Below are 24,258 nucleotides of genomic sequence, written 5' to 3'. Positions count from 1 at the left end.
CACTCACTGGTCCTCTATGTTTGAGCCAGAGCCAGGCAGCTGTTGGCCTATGCAGACAAGCCGACTCCTCCCTGCCTGCACACCCAATGTCACCCAGAGTCTGTACTAAAGAAGTAGATACTTGAAGCCAAATGAATCCACTACATTATCATTCTCATATCTTTTAAACTGTAATACATTTGTGTTGAAACCCATTGGTAGCATTTTTGGAATGCGTCAAGTTTCTGTTTTTTGGACACCTCGGAGCTCTTGGACCCCTTACAATATTAATGCAATTAATATTGGCTGTTCTATTGGATTTTTTGGGTGCCGATGTTGATGTGCCCACCTCCTGTATGTCTATGCATGGACAAAGAAGACTAATAATGGATTGGGGCTTTAAATGTATTCTCTAAGCTCAGAGTACCATAGCAGACAGCACTGTATAATTAGTTTACATTATACAATACAGATTGCCATTCTTATAGTCAAGCAAGGGCATAAATACGGTTGCAAATGGCATTTGCAACCCCTCCTCTGCACACAGATGCTTTGACTAACAGTGTGCTAGTGCATCCTTCCTGGCTTCCCACCCACAAGCATCGCATGAACAATTGCTGTACAATGTTAAAAGCAGTTTGTAAGAGTGCTCTTGTCTATTAGGATGTTACCCCGGTAAGCCGTCACATTTGGAGCTTTGCAAATGTCTGCAACAGCTGGAGTAAAGAAAATAAGACGGCGTGGAAAAAAGTGACACACTTTAGCAAGACGCTGGCACCATGGCTGTGGCTCCTACCTTTTCCTACAGTAATATGCTCCCAGTATATGCTGCTCAAATGCAAACCTGCATATTTATACGCATTTCTGTAATGCGGTAATTTGAGCATTGCACATTTTCATTTAAAAATCTGAATCTCAAGTATGAATCTTTTTCATCTAAATACTCTGGGGGATGTAAATGGAATGTGCTGCTTTTGCTAAAAGGTGACATAAAAGTGACCTTGCAAGAGGCAGACATTAAAATCCTGTTTTAAACTCAGGCCAGCTTTTATTTACATAACATTTTGTCACTCTGTTTGCTTCTGTCGGAGACCTTGAAGACTGCAGGAAGAGATGAGAGCTTGATATGCAGCAAGTTGGAATGCTATTATAGCCACATTATTTGAAATATCCTAACACAAGAATTAAATATTGATGAGGATGAAGTATCAGTCTGCACATGGACTCGCCCAGAGAATTCTAATCCCCTCAATCTAAAAGCTTTAGTCTAATGTCGTACTAATGCACCACTGTATTGGAACATCAAATCAGCCAGTATAATAATTGCTGTTTTGTGTTCCAGTAAAAGCTGTGTGGGATTTGGTGGTCTTATCTGTATCCTGCTATGGACCACAAACTGTGGTCCACAGTACTATATAGACTGCTTCTTAAGTAAGTAGTACTGTATTTCTTGGCCACCTTGGAGTAATGCAGAATTATATCATGAACATATAAACATACTGTGGTATAATTTCCATAAGACTGTAGGAATGTTACCAGGATTCCTCTGTTGACTGACAAAGACAGACATTTTGAAACACTGATTATATAGGGATATCTTCATCGATAAAACTACAAACAAGGAGATTGCAAAAAATAAATAAAAGTAAAGTCACTTTTTGTGTTGTTAATGTTTGAGTCAACTTTTAATTTGAAGCACATCTTGGCAATACAGACAGAGTCCATTTATATTACCTATGGGCTGATTATACCTTGAGTAGTCAGTTGACATAAACAGCGGACGGAATATAATTTAGGTGACGTTACACATGCCAAATCTCTTTTGATTAAATGGTTTCTAGACATAAGACATACATTGCCATCATAGTCTGGAGTATGCCATGAAAAAAACTCCAACTATACAGTACACACACACACACACACACACACACACACACACACACACACACACACACACACACACACACACACACACCCAACCTCCCATTTGTCCTATGGTATTGTGTAATAGATATTATGTAATTCCATTGTCAATGTGGAGTGCAGATCACTGCTGTCAAGGCCCTGTGGACCTTAATTTACATTTGATGTGGAACAAGACCTCACCCTGTTGTACAAACATTCATGACTTAATATTGAGACTCTAAAATATACTGTATCTACAGACATTGTATGTTTATACACACAATGGTTTTGAAAGAGATTTATGTCAGAAAATTTGAAAGTTCCACTTCACTTAAAATCATGTTATTGTATGATTAGTAAACTTACTCCATAGGTTTACTATGAGTAAATCAGCTACGATTACACAGTAAATTCCCAGTTTGGGATTAATTAAGTCTGTCTGTCTGTCTGTCTGTACTTATGTACGCTGGGGCCTTCAGCTGTTCTAATAAAGGAAAAAGCCCTAAAAGATATCTTAAAAAAATAAATCAGCTACACCCCTGAGTAAAACGTTACTGTTAAAGATTCAGCAGAAATAGAGGAGACATCTCATTCATGTGTTTTCGTTATAGGGTTGCAGGTCAGTCATCAAAGCTGACAGAAAAAGGGTGTGGTGGTGATATGGTGTGTCACACACACACACACACACACACACACACACACACACACACACACACAGAATTGGTTTGCAGGTCAAACTATTACAGCACTACAGGGATTTTCCTACAGCATTCCTGGTGGGGCCTCCATTGTCGGTGCTTCCCAAAGATAACAAAGAATGTATTTAATGAGAACGACCATCATGGAATATGTTTCCCTCTAATTCCTGGCAATTGCATTTGAGGAAAACTTAATCCTTGCTTCTCTAGCATCAAAGGGCCTCTCTCATGAGCACTGTAGGCTAGTGTGTAAACCCATGTGTTTATACATTGCAGTGTAAACCTTATTGATGTTCCACATATTAGCTTCTGGTGTTTAAAGGAATTTCATCCTCTTAATAAAAGTATGGTTGACAGTGAAGCTCAAACAAAGCAGTTATATGGGTGCATGTACAGTGTAAAATAACACTACTTATGTCAGTAGATTTTAGAAAACGTGCACCAGATGGCCCTGCCAGGAGCTGGGCTTTATGGTAGTCTGGAAAATTACCATCATCATGCTGGTCTGAAACTGCCACCCGTTGCAGCAGTTTTGTTTAGGTGTGTAAACAGTGCTCTGCTTGCAGATGTTGAGGTTTCTTTTTGACAGTGCCGGTAGTAAGCTGGCTGGCGTACTCAGGGATAATTATGGTTTTCTTATTGGTTGTGGTGGTTGGTGAAAGGGGCTGGGCATACAGAGGGGCCCTAGTGCTCCACTGTTACAGGATGGAGCGAGTCCAGTTATGAAACCTGAAATGGGGATGTGGCTGGCTTCACCAACTGGAAACAATGGCTCATTGTATCACATTCTTTCCACCCAATTTTTTCTTCTCAAATTTTGTTTCCAACTGAAAAATTTAACTAAAAGAGAAAAAAAAAAAAATTCCATGAAGCCCATCTTTTAGTGGGAATAATTGTACATTATATTTGTTTTACACTAATTGTTAAACAAACATACTGTGGAACGTAGCTGGAAAAAAAGCGATGATAATAATTAAAAAAACAATTGTGTCAAGGTTAAACGTTTTATTGTGTTTGTCTGAAACAACACACAACAGCAAGTCAAAGGTTCAGAGATGTACAATAAGTTCGGTCAGCTGCTCTTTAAAGAGGACATATTGGCCCTCATTTATCAACCTAACGTAGAAACCAGCGCAGAAATCATCTTACGACAGGCGTCACGTGTGATTTATGAAACGTTCGTATCACACCAATCAGAGCGTAAGAATGGTCGTACATTGATAAATGCAGCGGCTGGAAACGATCGTAATTTAAATATCACGCCCCAATATATTCTTGGTTTTGAGGCCTCGCCCCTACAATTTACGACATGGCGAGACGTAATCCGGCTAAGAAGCGGCACTTTTCAGAGGTGGAGATTGAAACCCTGATATCTCAGATTCATTTGCAATTTACGTTTGTAGATTTGGCAGCCTGAAAACTGGTATTAAAGGCTGTAGAAAGAATGCGGAATGGAAAGAGATCACTGATGCAGTCAACAGTGTTGCCGTGGTAAATCAGACTCCAGCTGAAGTTTATTTAATTTATACATCCTTGACATATGTATGCTATAGTCCTAATAGTAATATACAGGCTTATATTGCAATCTCTTAGGCCTATATGGTTTACCTATATTTAAATAAACACACAGTAGCAGAGTTTATGTCTTTTATTTTAGGCCTACTCGTGTTTTTTTCATGAGTCAGAACCAGGCAACAGCTGTGAGGCAGAGCCACGTGCTGGACCGCCACCCCGACCCTGTCTCCTGACAGCAGAGGGGCTGGAAAAACGAAATAACTAACCGAAATAACTCGGTCAATGGCAGAAATAAATCGTTCACTCGTGGCCATTAACGACACTTTAAAAGGGAAACGAAAACCTAAAGAATAAATAAAAATGTTGTGCATCGTCATGTTTTCTGTATTGAGTAGGCTATCATTGCCAAATATAACAACTATACCTTTTAAAAGCGAGGAATAATATTCTGTCTCATTCGTATAGCCCCAGTTGGGGCTGTGATGGACACTGTTCTCTGGGCATCGGGTCATCTTGCTCCAGAACCCCACAGGCTAAACAATGTTGCAGAATTTTTCTGGCGTGTATAGTAGGGTCCCCCCGCTGATGCAAGACCATGAGCCATCTGCCCTTAATCAGTCCAACGGAGCGCTCCACCGTGACCCGTGCACTGTTGTACCGGCGAATAGAGGTCTTTTAAAAGAGCCAGATCTGCCATTGCTGATAAGTGCTGATCAACTGATGACTTCTCCTTCTCCTGTTAAACTGATTATATGCTGCACCGCAAGTCCACACTGACTCGAAAACTTGCGTACACGAGTTCAGACCAGACGTGAGATTTTATCGCAGCCTACGCTCACGTTCAAATTGATAAATCCCTTGCTTTGCATAGGAATCGGCGTATGCCCGTCCTACGCCTGTTTTTGGTCGTACGCACGTTTCATAAATGAGGGCCATTGAGCGTCAGCGTCAGTTCTGGCAGGCCAAGTAGTCAAGATCCAGCTAACTGCTATTGTCCAACAACATGGTCGCATCAGCTGAGCTGCAGCAGCTGATCTGCATCAGCGCATCAGCTGGTCAACTCCCCTCTCTGCTAAATGGCTACACTCAAACAGGGCTCCCTACTTAAAGCTGCTTTAGTGTAATCCTAACTGCTCGCTGCTTTAGTTTGCTCCTAACTGCTTGCTGCTCGCATCTATGCAGCCCACCTCCTCCCCAGCTCCACCTTGTCGTGTATAACGTGACATACGCTTCTATGTCATCGTTGCCGCTCTGTTCATAGGGGGAATAGTTTAGCTCTCCCAGTCTTAAACTGTGTGAGCGTCCCCTAATGCTGCTGTCCCCTGACTCTCTGCTCTTTCATGGTGCTCATGAAAGGTCAGGGGACTCCTCTGAACAGAGCCATACCGCCAAATTTAATTTGTAATTTATTCAATAAAATTTCCTAAAGTATTTTTATTGTCTGCATTGTTCTTGACTTAATGGACCTGAGAGAACTACTGACTTCAACATAATAGTGGCTGAAATAAAATCGTTTTTACTAGCTAGGGTTGTATCTGTCAGAGATAATTCACTTTGAAGTTGTTTAACTACTTTGTGAGGCCTCTTGCTTCCAAATAATGTTGAATCATGTTTTTTTTCTTTTTTTTTTGGACCATAGGATCATTGATCATTGAAAAAGACAAACCTCTTCTGAGCCTCATCTAATTGTGTATGACTGTGCTGACATTATGCTAGGGATGACTCAAGTGACTGATGATGGATAACAGTTTTCCTTTGTGAGTGTGCAGGCGTTTTCAAACCCAAACTGCACATGCAAAGGAAATGGCGTAGACTAACTCAATGAATGCTATTTCAATATTGGATTTGCCCCATGGCTGATATGTTTAGATCTAAATGTTATGTATCTTTAAATCAATAAACCTCTCTTTGGACTGCAGTTTGTGGTGGAAATGGTGCAAATCGGCTCTAGTTTGTGGAAGTAAATGTGAAACACTTGAGCAGTAATGGCCAGCTTCCGAGCATGTGGTGCTCTTGCTTGCACTTCCTGTATTTATGATAAGCAATGGCATTTGAAGCTTAAATCCGTATTGAGATAGCATCCTGCTAATATTGTTAGGTTTCAGCAGCTCCTTCTGGTGAATGTGGCTAATTCAATACCAGTAGACAGTACTGGGAGGAGAGTAGGGGAGATGGGAAAGGACAGAAAGCCTAATCTAATCTGCCCCGTGCATTGCAGTACATACATCAGTCATCTGTTTATTGAAAGGCTTTGTGTATAGTCAAGACCCAATTCTGACCGGGATAGGATTTGTCCCATGCACCTATACTGAAAATAACACAGGGTGACTTAGTCTTGTTAAGTCACTGATTATATCATGGCAAGTATTACTATTTGTAATATAATATGCATTCATAATGGCATTTTACTGCAATTCATCAAATGTCCATCTTTTGAATTCCCTTGTGTCATTGTCCACAAAACAATTTTACGAGTCGAGTGTTGCCTATAAAATATGCCAAATGTTTCAAAGAATGTTTAAAGTTGGGATGTGCTTCAATCATCATAACAACAACCATTTTCCGAGGCAGCCCACACCTTTTCAGACTAATTCATGTTAAAACACCTTTTTTTTTTATGCACTCTTTTGTCTTGCTTACAAGAACAGCTCCCCTCCAAATGACCAGTAAATCAACAAGGCAAATACTGTATAAAATTGTTAAAAATGAAGAATTTACTCTGCCGAAGAAAGATTTGTCTAAAATACACTAACCCAAAAGAGTGTTGCCCTCTAGAACATCTTAACCTCTGCAACACTGTGCAATTTTGTGAATCAACTGAAAGGCCACATCTAGTAGTTTCTCAATCAGTATAAACTGCCAAATAATATCGTCATTAAACATATATCAGTTCTAACTATTTGAAATACATGATAAAAGTCCTAAAAGTTGGTAATAAATTGGTGCTGATGACTAATTGCACACTGTCTTAGGGGAGAAGGGTGTAAGATCCTGGGGTATAAACTGGTTTGAATTAGGGATGGGCGATAGAGACGATATGCAATATAAACGATACAAAATTGGCCTACGATAGTGCAATATAATTAAAATCTCTATCGCGATAATTCATGTTGATGACGCAATCTACCCGTGAAGTTTAGAGCCACGAGCTGCAACGCATCATGGTCATCTTGAGTAAACATGGCTGAAAGCGAAACAAGGGGCTGGTGAAAAAGACCGGTGCAACATCCATTATTTGGACTTGGTTTGGATTTAAGCCGCTACAACGGACCTGTGGTCAAGCCGTACCACGGAGCCTTTCACCAGCCTTACAACTCACTATATAACGGACAATTGGAATCTTGGCAGCCGGTGTTTGCAGACGTCGTACTTCCCCGCTGAACATACGGCCGTGTGTGTGTGTGTGTGTGTGTGTGTGTGTGTGTGCGCGCAGCGGCGGAGTGGGACCACAAAATGTACCGGGAAGTTTACGGCCCCCGCCGTACGGGTTGAGCAGAGGCTGCACAGTTTGACCAGCAGGCAGCAGCGCCAGGCCGCCTTAACTAAACAGACACCAGTTTATCCTGTTCTCTGCATCTTGGGTGGCATTTAAGAACCAAGGACTTAAACTAAGTGTAGTGCCTTTTTAGAATGGTTTGCACTACAGAGAAGACACCCAATACTTTAAGCTTTTACTTTGTCAAAGTCTCTGCAACTAGTGTACTTGAATTTTATTTATCTGCAACATTATGTTGTATAATTACAGTTTTGAACAATAAATGTTCTCAAAACTGCATACTACGTTTCTTTCTCTTTAGAAAAAAATAATACATTTAGCAGTTTGGCTTTCCTTAGGGTCTATGTAACCAGGTCTGAAATGGTTCTATTATAATTTATATATCGCGATATGTCGTTATCGCAAGAGGCTGCAATGTATATTGCAATATGGATTTTAGGCCATATCGCCCATCCTTAGTTTGAATGATGTGTTGGACATTTCCTGGGATGGTTAATATGACAGAACAGAGATTTAACTGACCAAATAAGTATATGGACAAAGACCCAACAAAAGAGCCCACATGTGGGCGAGCGAGATGGCACATACATAGAGTATTGAAACCGAAATGAACTTTATATGTATTCAATGTAAGTCTGTGTCTTCTATGGTTTTGCATAGAAGTGTAGGAAGTATAAAAGAAGAAAGTATGAAAGTACACTGCAGAATGGAGTCTTTGTTAATGGTGACAACCAAATATTAACCTGTCTCAAATAAGTGGGTGTGAATTCTCGTTCAGTATGCATGTCGAACATTTGAAAAGATTATTAAGACACCAAAAGGCATATTTCAGTGGCTTGTTGTATTTGAATGTTTGACCAAAGACAGCTATACAGCTGATTCCTTTGGTCTAGCTGACCTTTACCCACATCGCCTTTAACCCCAGGTCTGTGGAGCATGGGCTGAGAAATGTGGTACGCTGTTTTCTTTTACAGAGGTCACTCTTTGTCCCCGTTTTGTCCGAGCTTATTGAATGCCAACACAAAGACGGCCATAAAAGCCGAGTGATTTGCTTCGGCAAGAGACCTGGCTGTTTGCTCTCCATGAAAAGGCTTTGAATTCGGAGTAGGTTTGGTGGAGATCTGACCAGCTGTTTAGATAAGATTGGTTTATTACCCATGTCAATACTTGGCATAAAGAAAATAGATTGACCATTCCCAGGCAGCATTCAACCACAACATTTTCAGAGTAAATCATCTGGCCTTTAATCAGGCTCGGGGTAAAGCCGACTCTCGATGCATAAAAATCAACAGTGCCCATGTGCAGTTGCAGTACACATTTCATATTGTCATGTCTTTGTTTGACCACTATGATAATTGTGAATAGAACGAGTATACACACATATGGCTTAAGCCTTAATTACTCCTAGTAAACAGAGTATTAGTAAGTATTTAAACAAAATGGTGACTCAATCTATAACCAGTACTTAAACCAGATTGTTGCAGTGTGTGCTGCACTCCCACCACAGAAATGATTGCTTAGTATAAACAAAGACAACATAATAAAAGCACAAAAAAAGAACTCAAAGAAAAATATGAAGAAAAGGAACTTGCTGTAATTTATTGGTCTCCAACAGTATATTTAATGAAATCCCACCCAGTTTCCACTCCACTTATCATTGACTACGTTTACATGCACATAATATTTTTGCCCTTATTCCGAAAAAGATGATATTCTGACTAAGCTGCTTACATGGCTAATGAAAGTGAATATTCCACTAATATTCCCGTTTTACATGTAGCCGTACAAGTTGACCAGCGGTGGTGGACTTGTTGGACCGTGCGAACACACCATCCGTCTTTCATTCCTTCAACCAGCTTCTTGAAAAGGTCGGCGTATTGATGTGTGTGCATATCCAAAAACCTGTTGATATCCAAGTCTTTGATAATGTTTACAAGTAGCTGTGTTTCTCCTTCTTATTGGGTCTGCAGCCTTGCAAACTGTTGGCTGGTTGGTTTGTGTACAGTAACCATAGCAACACACAGAGCTGACCATAAGCCTGCCGATTGAGATGCATATTCTGAATACGCTGTATACATACAAAGAATGCATCTAAAAACCAAAATAATACCGGAATATCCCACATATCTTAATCGGAAAATGCTATATTCGGAAAAAGGCCTTATTCGGAATATCTAACCGGAATATGTTTACATGACCTGTATAAAATTTCTGAATATTATCATATTCGGAATAATAGTGGAATATTGGAGTGCATGTAAACATAGTCATTGTCACACTGTTGTTTTTCTGAAGCTGTCACCCAGACACAAGCCGCTCCCAGTCTCCGTTACATTTCACCTCCTCTTTTCTTTGACACAAGGGTCTGTCCGTTTCTGCATCTCAGCAGCAAGCACACAGTGACGTTAGTTGGTTTTGAATGGCTGCTGTTCCAGGATTCAGTGACGCTAGTTTACAAGGCTGCTATGTGATTCCCTCAATTGCCAAGCTTTCATTGTAAAAGAACTGGCACTCAATGCAGCACAGTTTCAACTATTCATCAAGCTTGCTGAGAGACTCAGCTCTATTGAAGCGTACATCCCTGTCTGTTCTCCCAGCTCAGTGCTATGGCACAACCACAGGTTTGATGGTGCTGCTTTTTTGCCATGGTAACTATAGAGATGGAGCATAAAAAGCCTGTTCAAGGCCAGGAGCGTTCACATCTGGTAAATGAGAGTTCTTGCAGTGCCAAATTGCTGTCTAAAGACTAGACAAGCCCTTTAATTGCTGAAGTCCCTGGGTCATCTGACCTGGACAGTCGAGTTAAAAAGCGTTTTATTCCCCTTTTAACTTTCTTTCCTTGTTGTATTCAAGTCAATGAGGAAAAATGGAGCCGGTAGCTTAGAGGCATATTTGGTCCACGATTGCACAGCTTCCAGTTTCCTGGTCATGTTCAGTCTTGTCACTAACTGGTTAGTCTCGCATTGCCAGACCTATCTCCACAGTAAGGTCTGGCTCCTCCACACATACATTCCAGGATAGGAGGGAAAAAAAGCTCTGGGTTGTGTGCATTTCTTTCAATCACAATTGTCTTGGGCGGCACTAACCTCTAGACACAGCGCCGGTGGTTCTGCAAAATGGTCTCGGGAAGGAACTTGTTTTGGTGGAACATTTGCACCCTGCAAACGCAAACTGAAGTTAACTGTTCACACAATTAAGTAACCTGAGCTATTTAAATTGATACAGATAAGCTTGATACATGGTTAAACGTAATTTGCTCTTACCAGTGTATTGCCGTGTGCATTTCATCCACAGCAATCCTCTCATATCGGTCCCAAAACGTCCCAGTTAGATAGCAAATGCCATAAACATATTCTTTGTAAATCTTTACAATCGTTCCCCGAAAGAACCAAGCAGGCCTGCCTTGTTGCATGATCCAAATATTCTTCAAAACTTGCCATTTTCAGCATGTAGCTTGTTAGCTCGGGGGTTGTTGTTTCCTGAATCAAAGGCGTATTTGTTTCGCAACGTGCGCGTAAAAGCATGGCGAGGTATGTAGAAACAGGCCGCACTGAGGTGAAAGCGCAGACTGCATGTCGCGGGAACTAAAAATGGCAAATTGGGCTTTTCTGTGTCATGCATATGCATTCAAGTGGGAGTTTCCCATAAAGAAATGGGAGGGGAAGCTTAAAGTGCGCCTAATTATGTATTCCACGGTATGTACAAAAACCGCCCGTGAAAGCGCACCTCTATTTTGCGGTGAAAATTCTCCGCCTCTTAAAAGCAAGCATAAACCAGCCGCAAGCAGGTTTCCTCGCATATGCCTCCGGGTGAAATGGCAGCAGTAATCCGAGCAAGACGAAGACATAGGCCAAGGAGACGAGCTGAAAAGATTTTTGCCACAAGGATCACACGGTTTCAGTTGAGTGAACACAAAATCATTAAGAGTTACAGATTAAGCAGCCATGCAATATTACAGTTACTGGAAGAAATCAAAGATGACATTGAATCTCAATTCAAGCCAAGTTTGTAACTACACCAGAAGTATATTTAAATAACACTTGCCTGATGGATACTCCTCTCGGCTGCTACCGCGCTATCGGCGCTATCGCGCAGTACTTACATACTACTATATACTTCTGGTGTAGTTACAAACTTTCTAATGCCTCATTACAAGTACAGAAACTATTTGTACTACTGTAGAAGTTTGGTATCATTCCGGGCATTATTAGTGGGGTAATTTACGAGATACAAACGTGGATCCATTAGCGTCTGCACTAAGCTAACCAGCTGATAATGCTAACTCGACCAACGTTATAACAAGGGAAATAAGCTTATGGGGGGTTGTTTGGCTCGTGGTCAAGGTGCAAAGCAGCCTAGGGTGAAATTACTCCGAACCATCACTTTAAGTAATTTGGAAACACCAGAAACTTGAGAACTCACATGGTACGCCATCACCCAGAGATTAACATTAAAGATGTGGACGAACAACAACAACCTAAAGTACCTAACATGCCAGTCAACCAACGCGCTCTCTTTCAATGCTCTAAAATCCCACCGAACTCTGAGTTTTTAGTTTTGTACGAAGACATATAAAGTAATATCAAACTACATTTCATTTGTTGTGTTTCTTTTCTGTTAAGTTGTATGTCTACCGCAATCACATGGGGAAAAGTAACTACATTTACGTATTTGAATCGTGTGCCTAAAAATCGATTTATAGAATCGAATCGTGACATTTTCTGAATCGTGCACCCCTACTGTCTGGACTGTCTGTTGTCGTTTTAACTGATTTGCGTGCCTGAGCTTAACTATAACTATCTTTTTTTTCTAGAACTCAATAATTGTATTGCTTATGTTTTGCTTTCAAGTGTTGCCACTGCCTCGTTTAATGCTTTTACTTGAAATGAACTGAATGAATGAATTCCCAAAAATATATATATGGCTGACATGTTTATTCCTGGTTTGTCTACCAGTTATGACCTTTATAGTAACGTGCTTAATAATGTACATAGGCGCTGCATATGTTCCCAGGTTTAAGATCTAGGCTAGACGTGGCATTTAGTAGGTACGTATGTGGAGTAAATGATTTCTCTGAGTAAACAGCCAGTAAACATCTTCTCAGGGTTCCCTTCTTACAGGCCCACTGGTTCTTATTAATGCAGGAGGAGGACACGATCCCTCACCAGCGCTATGTGCTTTTTTTTTTTATCCTCCCTGCTCTCCTTGCCTTGATTTTACTGCCCTCAGACTCTGCTGGTGGTGCTGTATTATCTGAGGCTGGGGAAAGACAGCTGGATGCTGTTCTGTCCAGCAGCAGTGAAAGAGAAGGTCAAAAGGGGTTGTAAACTCATGACACTGCTTACTGTGACGATGCATTTTATCACTACAAGATGGACGCATTGCGGCTGACTTTTCACTCACAAAGGACAAAACATACGCACAGTTGTCTGTGTGTATGACTTCTCCTTTTTTTTGCTCTGCTTTTCTCTTTTTATGGCACGTAGCATCTGTTGTAGACTGCGACTCGCAGTTGCTATGTGAGGGACAAACATGAACCAGTGCCTTACACACACTGCACTCTAGGACAGTGATATTAGCAACTGGAGGAAATGAGGTTTCTATTGACAGTGGTGCGAAGTTCACATTGTTTCTATTGAGCTTCAAGCCTGTGTCTCCTCCTCTCTCCCAAATATATATATATATATATATATATATATATGGAGCTCTTATTAGCGAGAGCTGGATAGCTGCATGCAAATTCACCCCTCTCTAGTTTTTGAGCGATATAATAAAACTAGGGGTGTCAAAATAACGCGTTAATTTCGATTAATTAATCTGAGAAAAAATAACGCGTTAAAAAAATTAACGCAGATTAATCCATTCCATATTGACGTTTGCATACAGATGAAAATCTGGTGCCACTGATATGTCTGCGCTTCTCTCTGCTGCTCTGAAACAGACGTTACAGGAAACACAAACCCCGCTGCATGTGACGCTAGTTAACACAATACTCAACAGCAGCTAACGTTAGCCTACCGCTAGCTAGTAGCTGGATTAAACACGGTTAAAATGCTGACAGCTAACGCTAAACGGTGTAAAGTGTGACTGTGTTTTACTGTAGAGGATTCAACACCGGGATGTAACAATCTGCAGCTGCCGTCGGAGAAACAACACAGATGTCGTTCAACAGCAATTTACTAGTGAAATAAGTTATTGTTATACATTATTATTAAATCATTTAATTTTGACCATATGGCCTTAGCAATAAACAAGCCGTTCTTTAATGTCACCAACTGTTGTTTAGTACCCTTTTTTTCCGTATCGTATCGGTTCAGGCACCGTTAATTATGTATGCGATTAATTTCGATTCATTAATCACAGAGTATGTAATTAATTAGATTACCTTTTTTAATCAATTGACAGCCCTAAATAAAACACATTTACAATCTTAACATTTTCAGAGGAAATGCAGTCTGATTTATTAATCAACATAATGCAGCCCTTACCTTATCACCACTTCTCCTGCCTTTACTCTCGTACTGTGGTGTCTACAGACTATATGTTGTGATTATCAGGACTTCTTGCAGCTCAAAAGAGCTCTAATTGTTTAAAGAGGTATCTAGATTGTGTGTTTTGACAGATCCTTTCTGGCATCTTTTTTCAGACTTGGTAGTGTACATACAACATGGTCCCTCACTCAGCAGACATATTGATCTTATATAGAGAGAGGATAGAGTGTCCATATTGCATGCATTAGTGTCACCACAGATGCTCAGAGATTGCCAAATTGATCATCCTTCAATTTATTATTATTATTATTATACAGTTATGGATTGTATACACACAGTAGGTCACAAGTCCACTTCTCTTTGGTTTGTGTGCCTGCTGTCTCCTTTTATTACTGTAACCTTGGCTGTGTGGCTATCTTCTATCTTATTCGTTAGTTCAGTTGTGGGAGAATTAAGTGTTTGTGTAGTTTGTGGCTGTATAGAAGTTCATTCCATGATGATGTTGTATTGTTTAGTAAATGGCTAAAAGCAACTGCTTTCGTTATCAGCGTGGCTCATCATTTTGGCTGCTTTCTATAAATGTTTGGCCAAACCAGAGCCAGGACCCTTGGGTAAATGGAGACGGGACTTTCTGGGTTGTGAATATTCCGGAGTTCAGGTATGAATAAGCATGTGCTCATTGAGGGATCCGGGTATTTTTTGTCTCACTCTTCACAATATTCCAAGTGAGTCACTCACATGTAGTGCCTAATTACATTATGCCTTTTTCAGAAGTTATAGCCACGTTCCTTTTCAGATCAGTTTAGCCATATTTTCTTTTGCAAATGTCCATTTAAATATTGTAATGTTATAATAAGATTGTGCCTCTGAGGAGTGGAGCTGCCAACCTCACTGCTCCATTACATCCCAGTGGGATCACCGATGACCTTTGTTGCTGCCCTCACCAGCTCCTGTTTTCCCCCTGCTCTTCCTCTTTATTCCTCTCCTCCCCTTTCTTAAACTCTCCTCCCTTCCTCCTCTGTGTCTCCCAGCCCCTGGCTTATTACTCAAACCCACTGAAGGGAGCTACACAGTAGCTGGCAAAGGATGAAGCGGGTCTGCCTGCCAACACCAGACAGAGGATAGAAGATACAAAAGGACTAGTGAAGGGGATAGAGACAGAGTGAGACCGAGAGGACGACTAGGGAAGAGAGCTACAACGAAACTGTGCAAGAAGCAATAACAACATTCAAGATGCCACGCCGAAGGAAAAGTTTCACCTGAGCGTCATGAGCTAGCAAGGGGCCCCTGACAGATCTAGAACTGTGGACTTTTTGTTAACAAACTTCTGAGACACACACACACACACACACACACACACACACACACACACATACACACATACACACATACACAAAAGTTGTGGAGACACCCTCCTGCTCTCGGGGGCTCCTTGTTAACACCTGATATGCCTCTGTAAGAAGTGTGAGCCATGCCAGCCAAGGGGAAGTACCTGTTGAACGACCAGGAGCTGAAAAATGAGGCGCTATACCGCAAATTCTCTTGCATCAGCCAGTATCAGCCACTGGTGCTCCTGCTGGGCCTCTCGATGCTCTCCTGTGGAATCCTCCTCATCCTCTTCTTTGCCCTTCAACTGGTGAGTCTTTACATCCATATTATGCTTGTTAAAAACTGAAAGAAATGTTGCTCTGCTTGCAGATTTGCCATTGGACGTGGAGATGGTTCAATATCATAGTATTTTAGGTTATTGATCATATTCATATGTTTGAGTGCCTCTATTTTAATAGTGTTTTTGCCCACGAGCCACTGTATTTCATAATTAATGGAATGTTTCCTTTACTGTGCAAAGAGCATATTTAACTGTAACGCAAAACTTGTGAATCAGACTGAATTTTGTAAAACAATACCCCATTAATCAGCAGTCATTGCGGCAGTGGAGGGGTTGGCATTGATCAGTTGTTCTTGTGAACTCCTGCACATAAATTATGGTTACTTTCTACAAAGATACATTAAACATTACTAATTGCACCTTTTAAATTGGCTCAAAATAGCACATGTAATGCTATGCAGTGACAGATTTTTCTGACCTTGATATGCACTTTTCCTGTTTTAGTATTGTTGTGCCCTTGTAGTACATATGGTGCAAGGAATGGGAGGAAGCATCCAGTCGGCACATGGTCACTTAAATGTAACCGTAATACGCAGTAATTCAAGAACAATGCAGGGTACTGCGAATATGTACATTTTCCAACCAGTCTGACTTCAAGTAACTTCACTGGTGTAATTCCATCTTAGAACAAGGCAGGTGACTCTGATGTCAACACAATGCTTCTTATTGTGGAGTTTAATACAGGTTGGTTCTAATGCACAGTACAATGGCTAGTAGATTATGAAACTAGTAACACAATTGGCTTTGGGCGGTGCTTTAGGACTAAACATCGGAGGCTGCATCCTAATCACTGCTAAAATGGTGCAGTAAATGTTTCAGTAACTTATAAATTGACTTACAATGCAGGGTTTCCCCCAGTGTATTGCAAGCTTGGTGACCCAACAGGCCTAAGGCGCCCCCCCCCCCCACCAGGCCTACACCACTGGGAATTATTTTGTATTGTATTTTTTAGAAGTTCAATCAATCAATCAGTTTATTTATTATTTGTCCCAGAGGGCAATTTTTGTAGCAGCAGGCATAAAGCATAAAAACATAATGTATAAAATGCACATAAATACACAACAGATCACAGTATAGCTTACAGTAGGTACAATTATCGTCAACAAAGACATATCATTCCCTATCGTCAACAACAACAACAACAACAACAAACTACAAGTACAGTACAGTGTGACCTGTTGTCATCCTACCATCAGTTTTTTACAGTTACAGTAGGGCGGCTTGGTTGGAAACTAAGACATAGTCAAAACCATAAATATTGAATAAATCGACATTGGATAACTACTGTCCTTATCTTAACATACGAAGCGAGCCACACAACCTACTGTTGAGGCTCTGTTTGTGTCAATGGGATTTTGAACAAGGTTTTCTTACTTCTGCAACAGAACCAATAAGCTTGAGTTTCACTTCGGCTTTCTATAGAGGTGTTAATTGAACTATATGTTTTAGCATTAAGGTCATAGTTAGTGATTGTGTTGTACTGGGTTGCATTATATTGAGAGGTGTTACTAGTAATTAGGGGTGTAAGAAAAAAAATCTTTTTTTTACGTTAAAAAATATTCATGTACGACAGTGGTTCACGTTTATGCTGTGTTTAAACCCCCTATGGCTAGATGGCTATGCTGAGACGCACCACTGGTGTCCTTGCCTAACAGTGCCTAGCAGTGCCGGACTTTTTGCTAGAAGCTAACAATGTAGCTATGGCTGAACTTTGGCCTACTTTAGCCTATAAAAATTTGCTGAACATGTGAACCACAATCCCAAACTGGCAGTTTGATTTTCTGTGTACTGAATTGTTTACCTAAAGTAAACTTCTTTGACTTTTATGAACATCACGTCTTTTTTTTAAATATTAGTTTTTCTAAAATTCTACTTAAAAGAATTCCCAATATATCGCCCTTACAGTATTGAAATATATTGAATCGTGACCCATGTATCGTGATACCTATCGTATCGCCAGATTCTTGCCAATACACAGCCCTACTAGTAATATTCTTATTCATTAAGAAAACTTATGGAAACCAAAAATTAATAATATTTTTATTTTTTTTATTTACAGCCCTATAACATTTTTCTATTACTTTGATGGTGCACAGATGATTCATTAGTTGGATAGTGGGGGGACTAATGTGGCACATTAGGACAGCAGCAGTAGCCTAATGTTTAGAGTAGGAGTAGGATGTGACTGGATGGTCAGTTTGAATCTCTAGGTTAGCTGTGAAAATGTGACAAATGAAAAAAACTCTTTTCTCTCCCTCAAACTACTTAAATAAAGCACTTAACCCCCCTTCACTTCCAGTGTAGCTGCACAGAAGTGTGAATGAGTGAGTGATTGTGTAACTGTTTGAATATGAAGGAGGGCATCGCTGAAATAGACACAAAAATACAGGATGCATTTTTAGTTGCTTTCCCTAGATTAGAAAAGGCTGCATGTTAGAAATGCATTAATTAAACAACATCAGAGGGCATGTTTGATAATGCTGATGATACTTCTCCGTCAGGAAATTGTCTTGCCTTTGTCCACAGAGAGGGTCAGGGGTCAGGGTGAACTACAGAACAGTAGCCCTGGAGCTGCTGGTAGCACTCAAAAATACTTCAACAGAAGATATGCCTGCTGACACGGGGTCTATTTACTGAAGCACCATCTCCCTGTTGAATATGCTACCCTGCTGCGCTAGAAAATCCAAATCTTTGTTTGTTTGAAAACTGAATAGAAGAAAATGAAACAAGAGAGGACAACAACATACAATTGTGGTGAAACAATGGAGCTGTCAAAGTGTAAAGAGTGTAATTGCGGTTCTGATTGTGACAGGAAAAGGCAGGTATTCATTGACTTGGCATGCGGTTGATTTTGGCATGAGGTAGCATAGCAGTCAGTCAGTCCAGTGGTTCAAATAGTGAACTGAAATCTTCTGTCACCGGAGATTAAATTACTTTCCTCTGTTGGAAAAAACATTTTAACCTTCCCTCCATTGTGTTGCTGCTGACTCTGGCACGCTCCCTTTCTCTCATCTCTTACACAGTCCTTTGAAATGGCCCCATCCCTGTCTCTTGCTCACGCATGCATGCACACGCGCACACACACACACACACACACACACACACACACACACACACACACACACACAATTGTTAATTGTAGCATTAAATATGCAAAATGCACTTACTCACCCCATCATCCATCCCTGGACATACCATCACTCACTCCTATTCCTTTTCTCTTTCTTTTTCGCTTTCTTCCCGCACACACAGTTGCCGGGGGTACAGAAGAGTTAAGAGAAAATGCTGGGATGGAGCTTGCGTAACGCTGTTGTTGTGGTTACAGGTATCAAAAAGTCACAGCTAACTTATATAACTCCTCTCCAGTCGGCATCGGATGAAGAGCAATGCTGAGAGGAAAACTGCAGATGTTCCGAGTGCCACTCGTGGCACCAGTCTTAGGCCCTGATTGGATGGAGAGATGATATTAAGCAGCCTGTTGTTTGCGTTCTTAAAATTGTATCCAAATACAATGGGTCTATGTGGTTCCAAGAGGATGTTTGTGAAGTGAATGTTCCATTATAAGATGTCCGTGGCCTCCATACATGGCTCTTATTTAGTCATCTCACACCTTTTCAGCCACTGTGACTCTGACCAATGCCTTTTCTTGTCTGTAATGGCCTAAAATCGCGATGATGGTGGTGATGATCGTGGTTTTAGCTCCTCTTCATATAGAATGATTGTTCTTTTTCCGCCTACAAAAAGGTTTTTGTCAAGACATGCAGCTACATAGCGAGTAGAAAGTGCTTTAGTTGAGATCTGGCCTTTTCCAATGCTGCCATGGTAACCAGAAAGCTCTACATACAATGAAGAGATGGCCTTCTCTGAGCAGAGGTCTATTAACACTGACTTTTTTTTGCCTGTCTCACTCTTGAGCTCTCTTTTAACCCCTTGTTTTCTCTCGTGCCCTCCATCCGACACCCACTCTCTCTCCCACTTACACCAAGACTCACATGTGTACGCTTGGACAAACATACTGTAGTTGTTGCTTTCATGCATGCATTTGCAATCACACACACACACACACACACACACACACATACACAAAAAGAAATTCCTACATAAGCCTTGATGCTGATGAATATCAATGGCTCTCAGGAGAATCTTTTTTTATTTTGTTTTATATTTATTTTCAAACACACACATAGACAAAAATTCACAGTTAAACACAAAACTCAGTAAACTCAAAATGAGTAAATTTTTCACTTCAGTCCACATTTTCATTCCCCTCTTGTAAAGACCTTTCTCTCCTGGTGAAGGATAATGCCGAACACAATCTTATGAACAATTGAACAGTCAAAATTTGTAGCAAGAACCAAGGGGATCCATAAGATACGAAGTTTTTACCAAATAAAGTCTGTTCTCAATGGTGTTACAAAATCAACCCAATTACTCCATAAATTCTTAAATTTATCAGATTCTAGTCTAACTAAGAAAGTCAGCTTTTCCATCCTGTAAATGTAATGTATTACTTCGACCCAATCCTCCATTTTAGATACCTCCGTTTTCAGCCACTTCCTGGTGATAGCTTTTTTACCTGCCACTAACATTACTCTGAATAAATATTTGTCCCCTGAATATATTAATCTCTGGTTCACTATTCCCAAGTACAAATCGAAAAAATGTAAATGGAAGTTCCATTTTCAAAATGTTTTCCATGCATTTCTTTAATTCGAGCCAAAAAGGTATAATGGAGGGGTATTCTCAAAAGATATGAAAATGATTGGCTTTACTTTCTCCACATAGTCTCCAACATCTTGTATCCTGAGATTTCTGTTGTGCTGGTGTAATAAAATATCTTACTATGTTCTTCCAACCATATTCTCTCCATGAGAGGGAGCATGTTGTCTTCCAATAGGTGCTTTCCGACCGGATAGTACTTGTACTTTTTAGAGGAAAAGTACACTTCTCAGCAGTTCTAAGAACTACTCTTCCCCCAAAATATTTTTTTCCGTTTGCATTCCCACTGGCCAAGTGGCCATAGGGACTGGTAGGAGGGGTAAGGGAGTGACGCAAGCACAGCAACGGTCTTTATAGCATCGTCACTAGACAACAATGCAAGTCAAAAGACAGTTAACCATAGGTTCCCGTTAATCTTATGATGGACATGTGTTGTGATATTTAAACAAACGAACCGTCAACGGCGAAATAAAAGCCTCTTATTTACGAGAGCGGTCTGAGAGACCTCCAGCTTTCCGCGAGGTGTCTGAGCATGACTGGCCGAGCGACGAGCTAGAAGCCGGGGCAGGCGCTAGCTGGCTGTCGCCTCACTTCATGGAGGTTCTCAACTCCGAAAACTTTGAAGCGAATTCTCAATTCGGCATCAATTTTCGCAAGAATGCCTATATTCAAAATCTAAACAGTTCATTTCTCGCCTAAAACGTTGTCAGAAGTGAATTTAATGATGAATAAGATGGTGAACATTGTTAAAAATGTCCCGTTGTTGCTCTGACTGCAAGTTCTGAGTTGGCAGTGGGCGTGACTTATAAGTTCGACCAATCAAGTACACCTAGGAAAAGGGAAAAGGGGAAAAGACCCTGCTCTGAAGTAGGAGCTAAAAAAGTCCGCTACTGAGGCCAGAGGAACTTAAAAATCCCCAAATTTTTCCTGTCGGAACACAACGAAAAAAGTGTTCTAGGAACGTTTAGTTCTAAGAACTGCAAAAATCCCTGAGGTCGGAAAGCCCCCATTGTTGTTCATTGATCTCTTCCCATTCCTCCTTTGACAACATCCTTCCCCCCCTCCTTCTCCCACTTTTCTTTTATATATATATATACTGTATTATGACCTTTTACATTTTCCACTTCTTTATATAATTTTGAGATTAATTTCTTGCCCAGATCTGATTCATATGCTAAAATAAATAATTTCATAATTCCCGACTCTACCTCATCTAAACTGGAATTTTGTTATTGTTTGCTCCATATAATGCCTCATCTGTAAATATCTGTAGAAATCCTGATTTTTTTCAAACCAAATTGATTCTGTAGATCTCGAAAACTTTAAATTTTCTTCTTCTTAAAGAGCTCCCAGAATATTGGTATTGGTCCCCCGCCCCAACTTTTGAAGCTCCCATCCATTGTATTAGGTGTAAAATCTGAATCATGTTCAATCCACCGCAGTAACCTACTCTGCTCTATAAGGTTATTCTTTGCTATAATCTCAAACCAAATGTTAAGGGATAAACCCCGCCATGGATTTAGTTCCTCATTAAGATGTTTTTTATCATTTATTATAGCTTGTATTGGAATGGTAGTCGATGTGTGGCCTTCGATGTCTTTCCATCTCGCGCTGTAGGCAGGATTACACAAGTTCCACATAGTTTTTAGTTGCGCCGCCTTATAATTGCTCTTAAAACAGGGCAGGGCTAGTCCCCCTTTAACTCTGGGAAGCTGTAGAGTTCTATATCTTATCCGTGGTCTTTTTCCTTGCCAAATGTATCGGAGATGTATCTGTCCCATTCTGTAAAGTCTTTGTCTTTTACTTCTACTGGCAGAGTTTGGAATAAATACAATAACGTTGGAGGAACATTCATTTTGATCACCTCTACACATAGTTGAATGTGAGAACCTGTGTCTTTTTCACATTCAATTTATAGCCTGATAATAAACCAAAGTCCTCAAGTGTTGACATAAGTGCTGGAAGAGAATCAGTGGGTTGTGTCAGGTATATTAATACGTCATCCACGAATAATGCTATTTTCTGTTCATCCCCCTCTATGTCTAAATGCCCAAATCGCTCCAGCACCATATACAGGAAATCCCATCTGACGGAGTCAAATGCCTTTTCTGCATCCTGTCCCACTATTACTGCTCCTAATCGTTTTTTGATTATGGTTTGCATTACATGTAGTGTGCGCCGAATATGATCCTGTGTCTGTCTTTGTTTTATAAATCCAGTCTGGTTCTGGTGAATTATATCTGGCAAAATAGTTTCTAAACGTCTGGCTAGGATGGCAGTGAATAGTCAGTAGTCTTGGTTAAGAACACTCACTGGTCTAAAATTAGAGCATTCCAAATTGTCCTTTCCTTCTTTTGGAATAACCGAAATGAAGGCTTCCTTCCAGGAGTTTGGGATTTCTCCCTTTTTGAGTACCCAGTTAAATGCATTTTTCAGCAGGGGGGGTCAATGGTTCCCGCAGCACTTTATAAAACTCAGATGTATATCCATCCGTGCCTGGAGCCTTATTTGTCTTCAGCTTCGAAATTGCCGAGTTGACTTCTTCAGTCGAGATCTCCCTGGTCAGAGCTGAGTTCTGGTCCTCAGTTACTCTTGGCAAATTTAAAGAATCTAACAATGAGACTATTTGATTCTTATTATTTATGGCCGGTTGAGAATAGAGATTTTTGTAGTACATTTCAAAACAATCATGTATCACTTCTGTCCTATATTTTGTCAAATTAGTAAATTAATCCCTGATTTTACATAATATTATATAGCTTTTTTAACCTATAGGCCAGCAACTTTGTCGACTTACTTCCTGTTTCGTAATACCTCTGGTTCAAGTACATCAGATTTTTTTTGAATCTCCTGTGCCAGGATATCATTTATTTCTGTTTTAACCCTTTTGATTTCTTGGTTTAATTTCTCATCCACTTTATTTTTGTGTTGTTTTTCTAGTTTCTTAAGATCTGATTCTAGTTTATTGAGTTGTTCCTGTTTTTGCCTTTTCAGATATGCTGATTTAGTAATTAGTTTCCCTCTAATTACAGCTTTACCCGCATCCCACAGCACAGATGGAGACACCTCACCATTATCATTCTCCCTTACATACGTCTGAATTTCCTTAACCAATTCCTCCTTCATTTGTCCTTTTTAGAACATTTATGTTCAGCCTCCAAAGTGTTGCCTTTGTTTCTCTTGATATAGCTAAAGTCAAATATACTGGACTATGGTCTGATAGGTCTCTTATCCCGATTTCACATTTTTCAATCCTGTAACTGTCCTTACTATACATTAAGAAATAATCTATCCTTGAATATACTGAAAGAGGTGATGAGAAAAAAGTATAGTCTCTTCCTTTAGGGTTTAGTTCTCTCCATACATCGATTACACCCAACTGTGCCAATAGCCCTCTGAATTTTCTGCTAATTGTGGACTTCTGTATCCCCCTGCCCGAACAGTCGAGTTGTGGGTTTATTCTGAGATTTAGGTCTCCTCCCCAAATCAAAATGCCTTCCCCCTCTGATGTCATCAAATCAAACATTTGCCTGTAAAATATCCAGTCTGACCCTGGGGGCACATATACATTGAGAATAGTGACCAATTCTCCCTCTACCCTCCCCTTAATTAATATAAACCTTCCCTGTTTGTCTGATGTTTCTGAAACTTTTTCAAAAGTGATTTTCCCTGATATTACAATGGCCACTCCTCTCCTATGACCTGTTCTATAGGATGAAGAAAATACTTGATTAAATCCATTTCTTTTAAGCTTTTCATGCTCCCTCTCTGACAGGTGGGTCTCCT

The 24,258-nt window shown here is 40.3% G+C and overlaps 1 protein-coding gene across 3 annotated transcripts in view; it reads left to right on the top strand.

Annotated features, from left to right (window-relative positions):
- adcy7 (adenylate cyclase 7) overlaps nucleotides 1-24,258 on the top strand; it is a 76,833-nt gene that overhangs the window by 17,040 nt on the left and 35,535 nt on the right. For 2 of the 3 annotated variants that reach the window (XM_078253069.1, XM_078253060.1), the window contains exon 2: nucleotides 15,116-15,720. The exons of the other annotated variant lie outside the window; for it this stretch is intronic. In XM_078253069.1, coding sequence (XP_078109195.1) covers nucleotides 15,556-15,720 — 165 coding nt within the window. In that variant the 5' untranslated portion in view covers nucleotides 15,116-15,555. The remainder of the gene's footprint in view (nucleotides 1-15,115; nucleotides 15,721-24,258) is intronic. 3 annotated transcript variants of the gene reach the window in all.

The sequence above is a fragment of the Sander vitreus genome, chromosome 1 (genome assembly GCF_031162955.1).
Source record: "Sander vitreus isolate 19-12246 chromosome 1, sanVit1, whole genome shotgun sequence".
In the NCBI taxonomy this organism is placed as follows: domain Eukaryota; kingdom Metazoa; phylum Chordata; class Actinopteri; order Perciformes; family Percidae; genus Sander; species Sander vitreus.
This window is presented reverse-complemented; position numbering and strand designations above follow the sequence as displayed.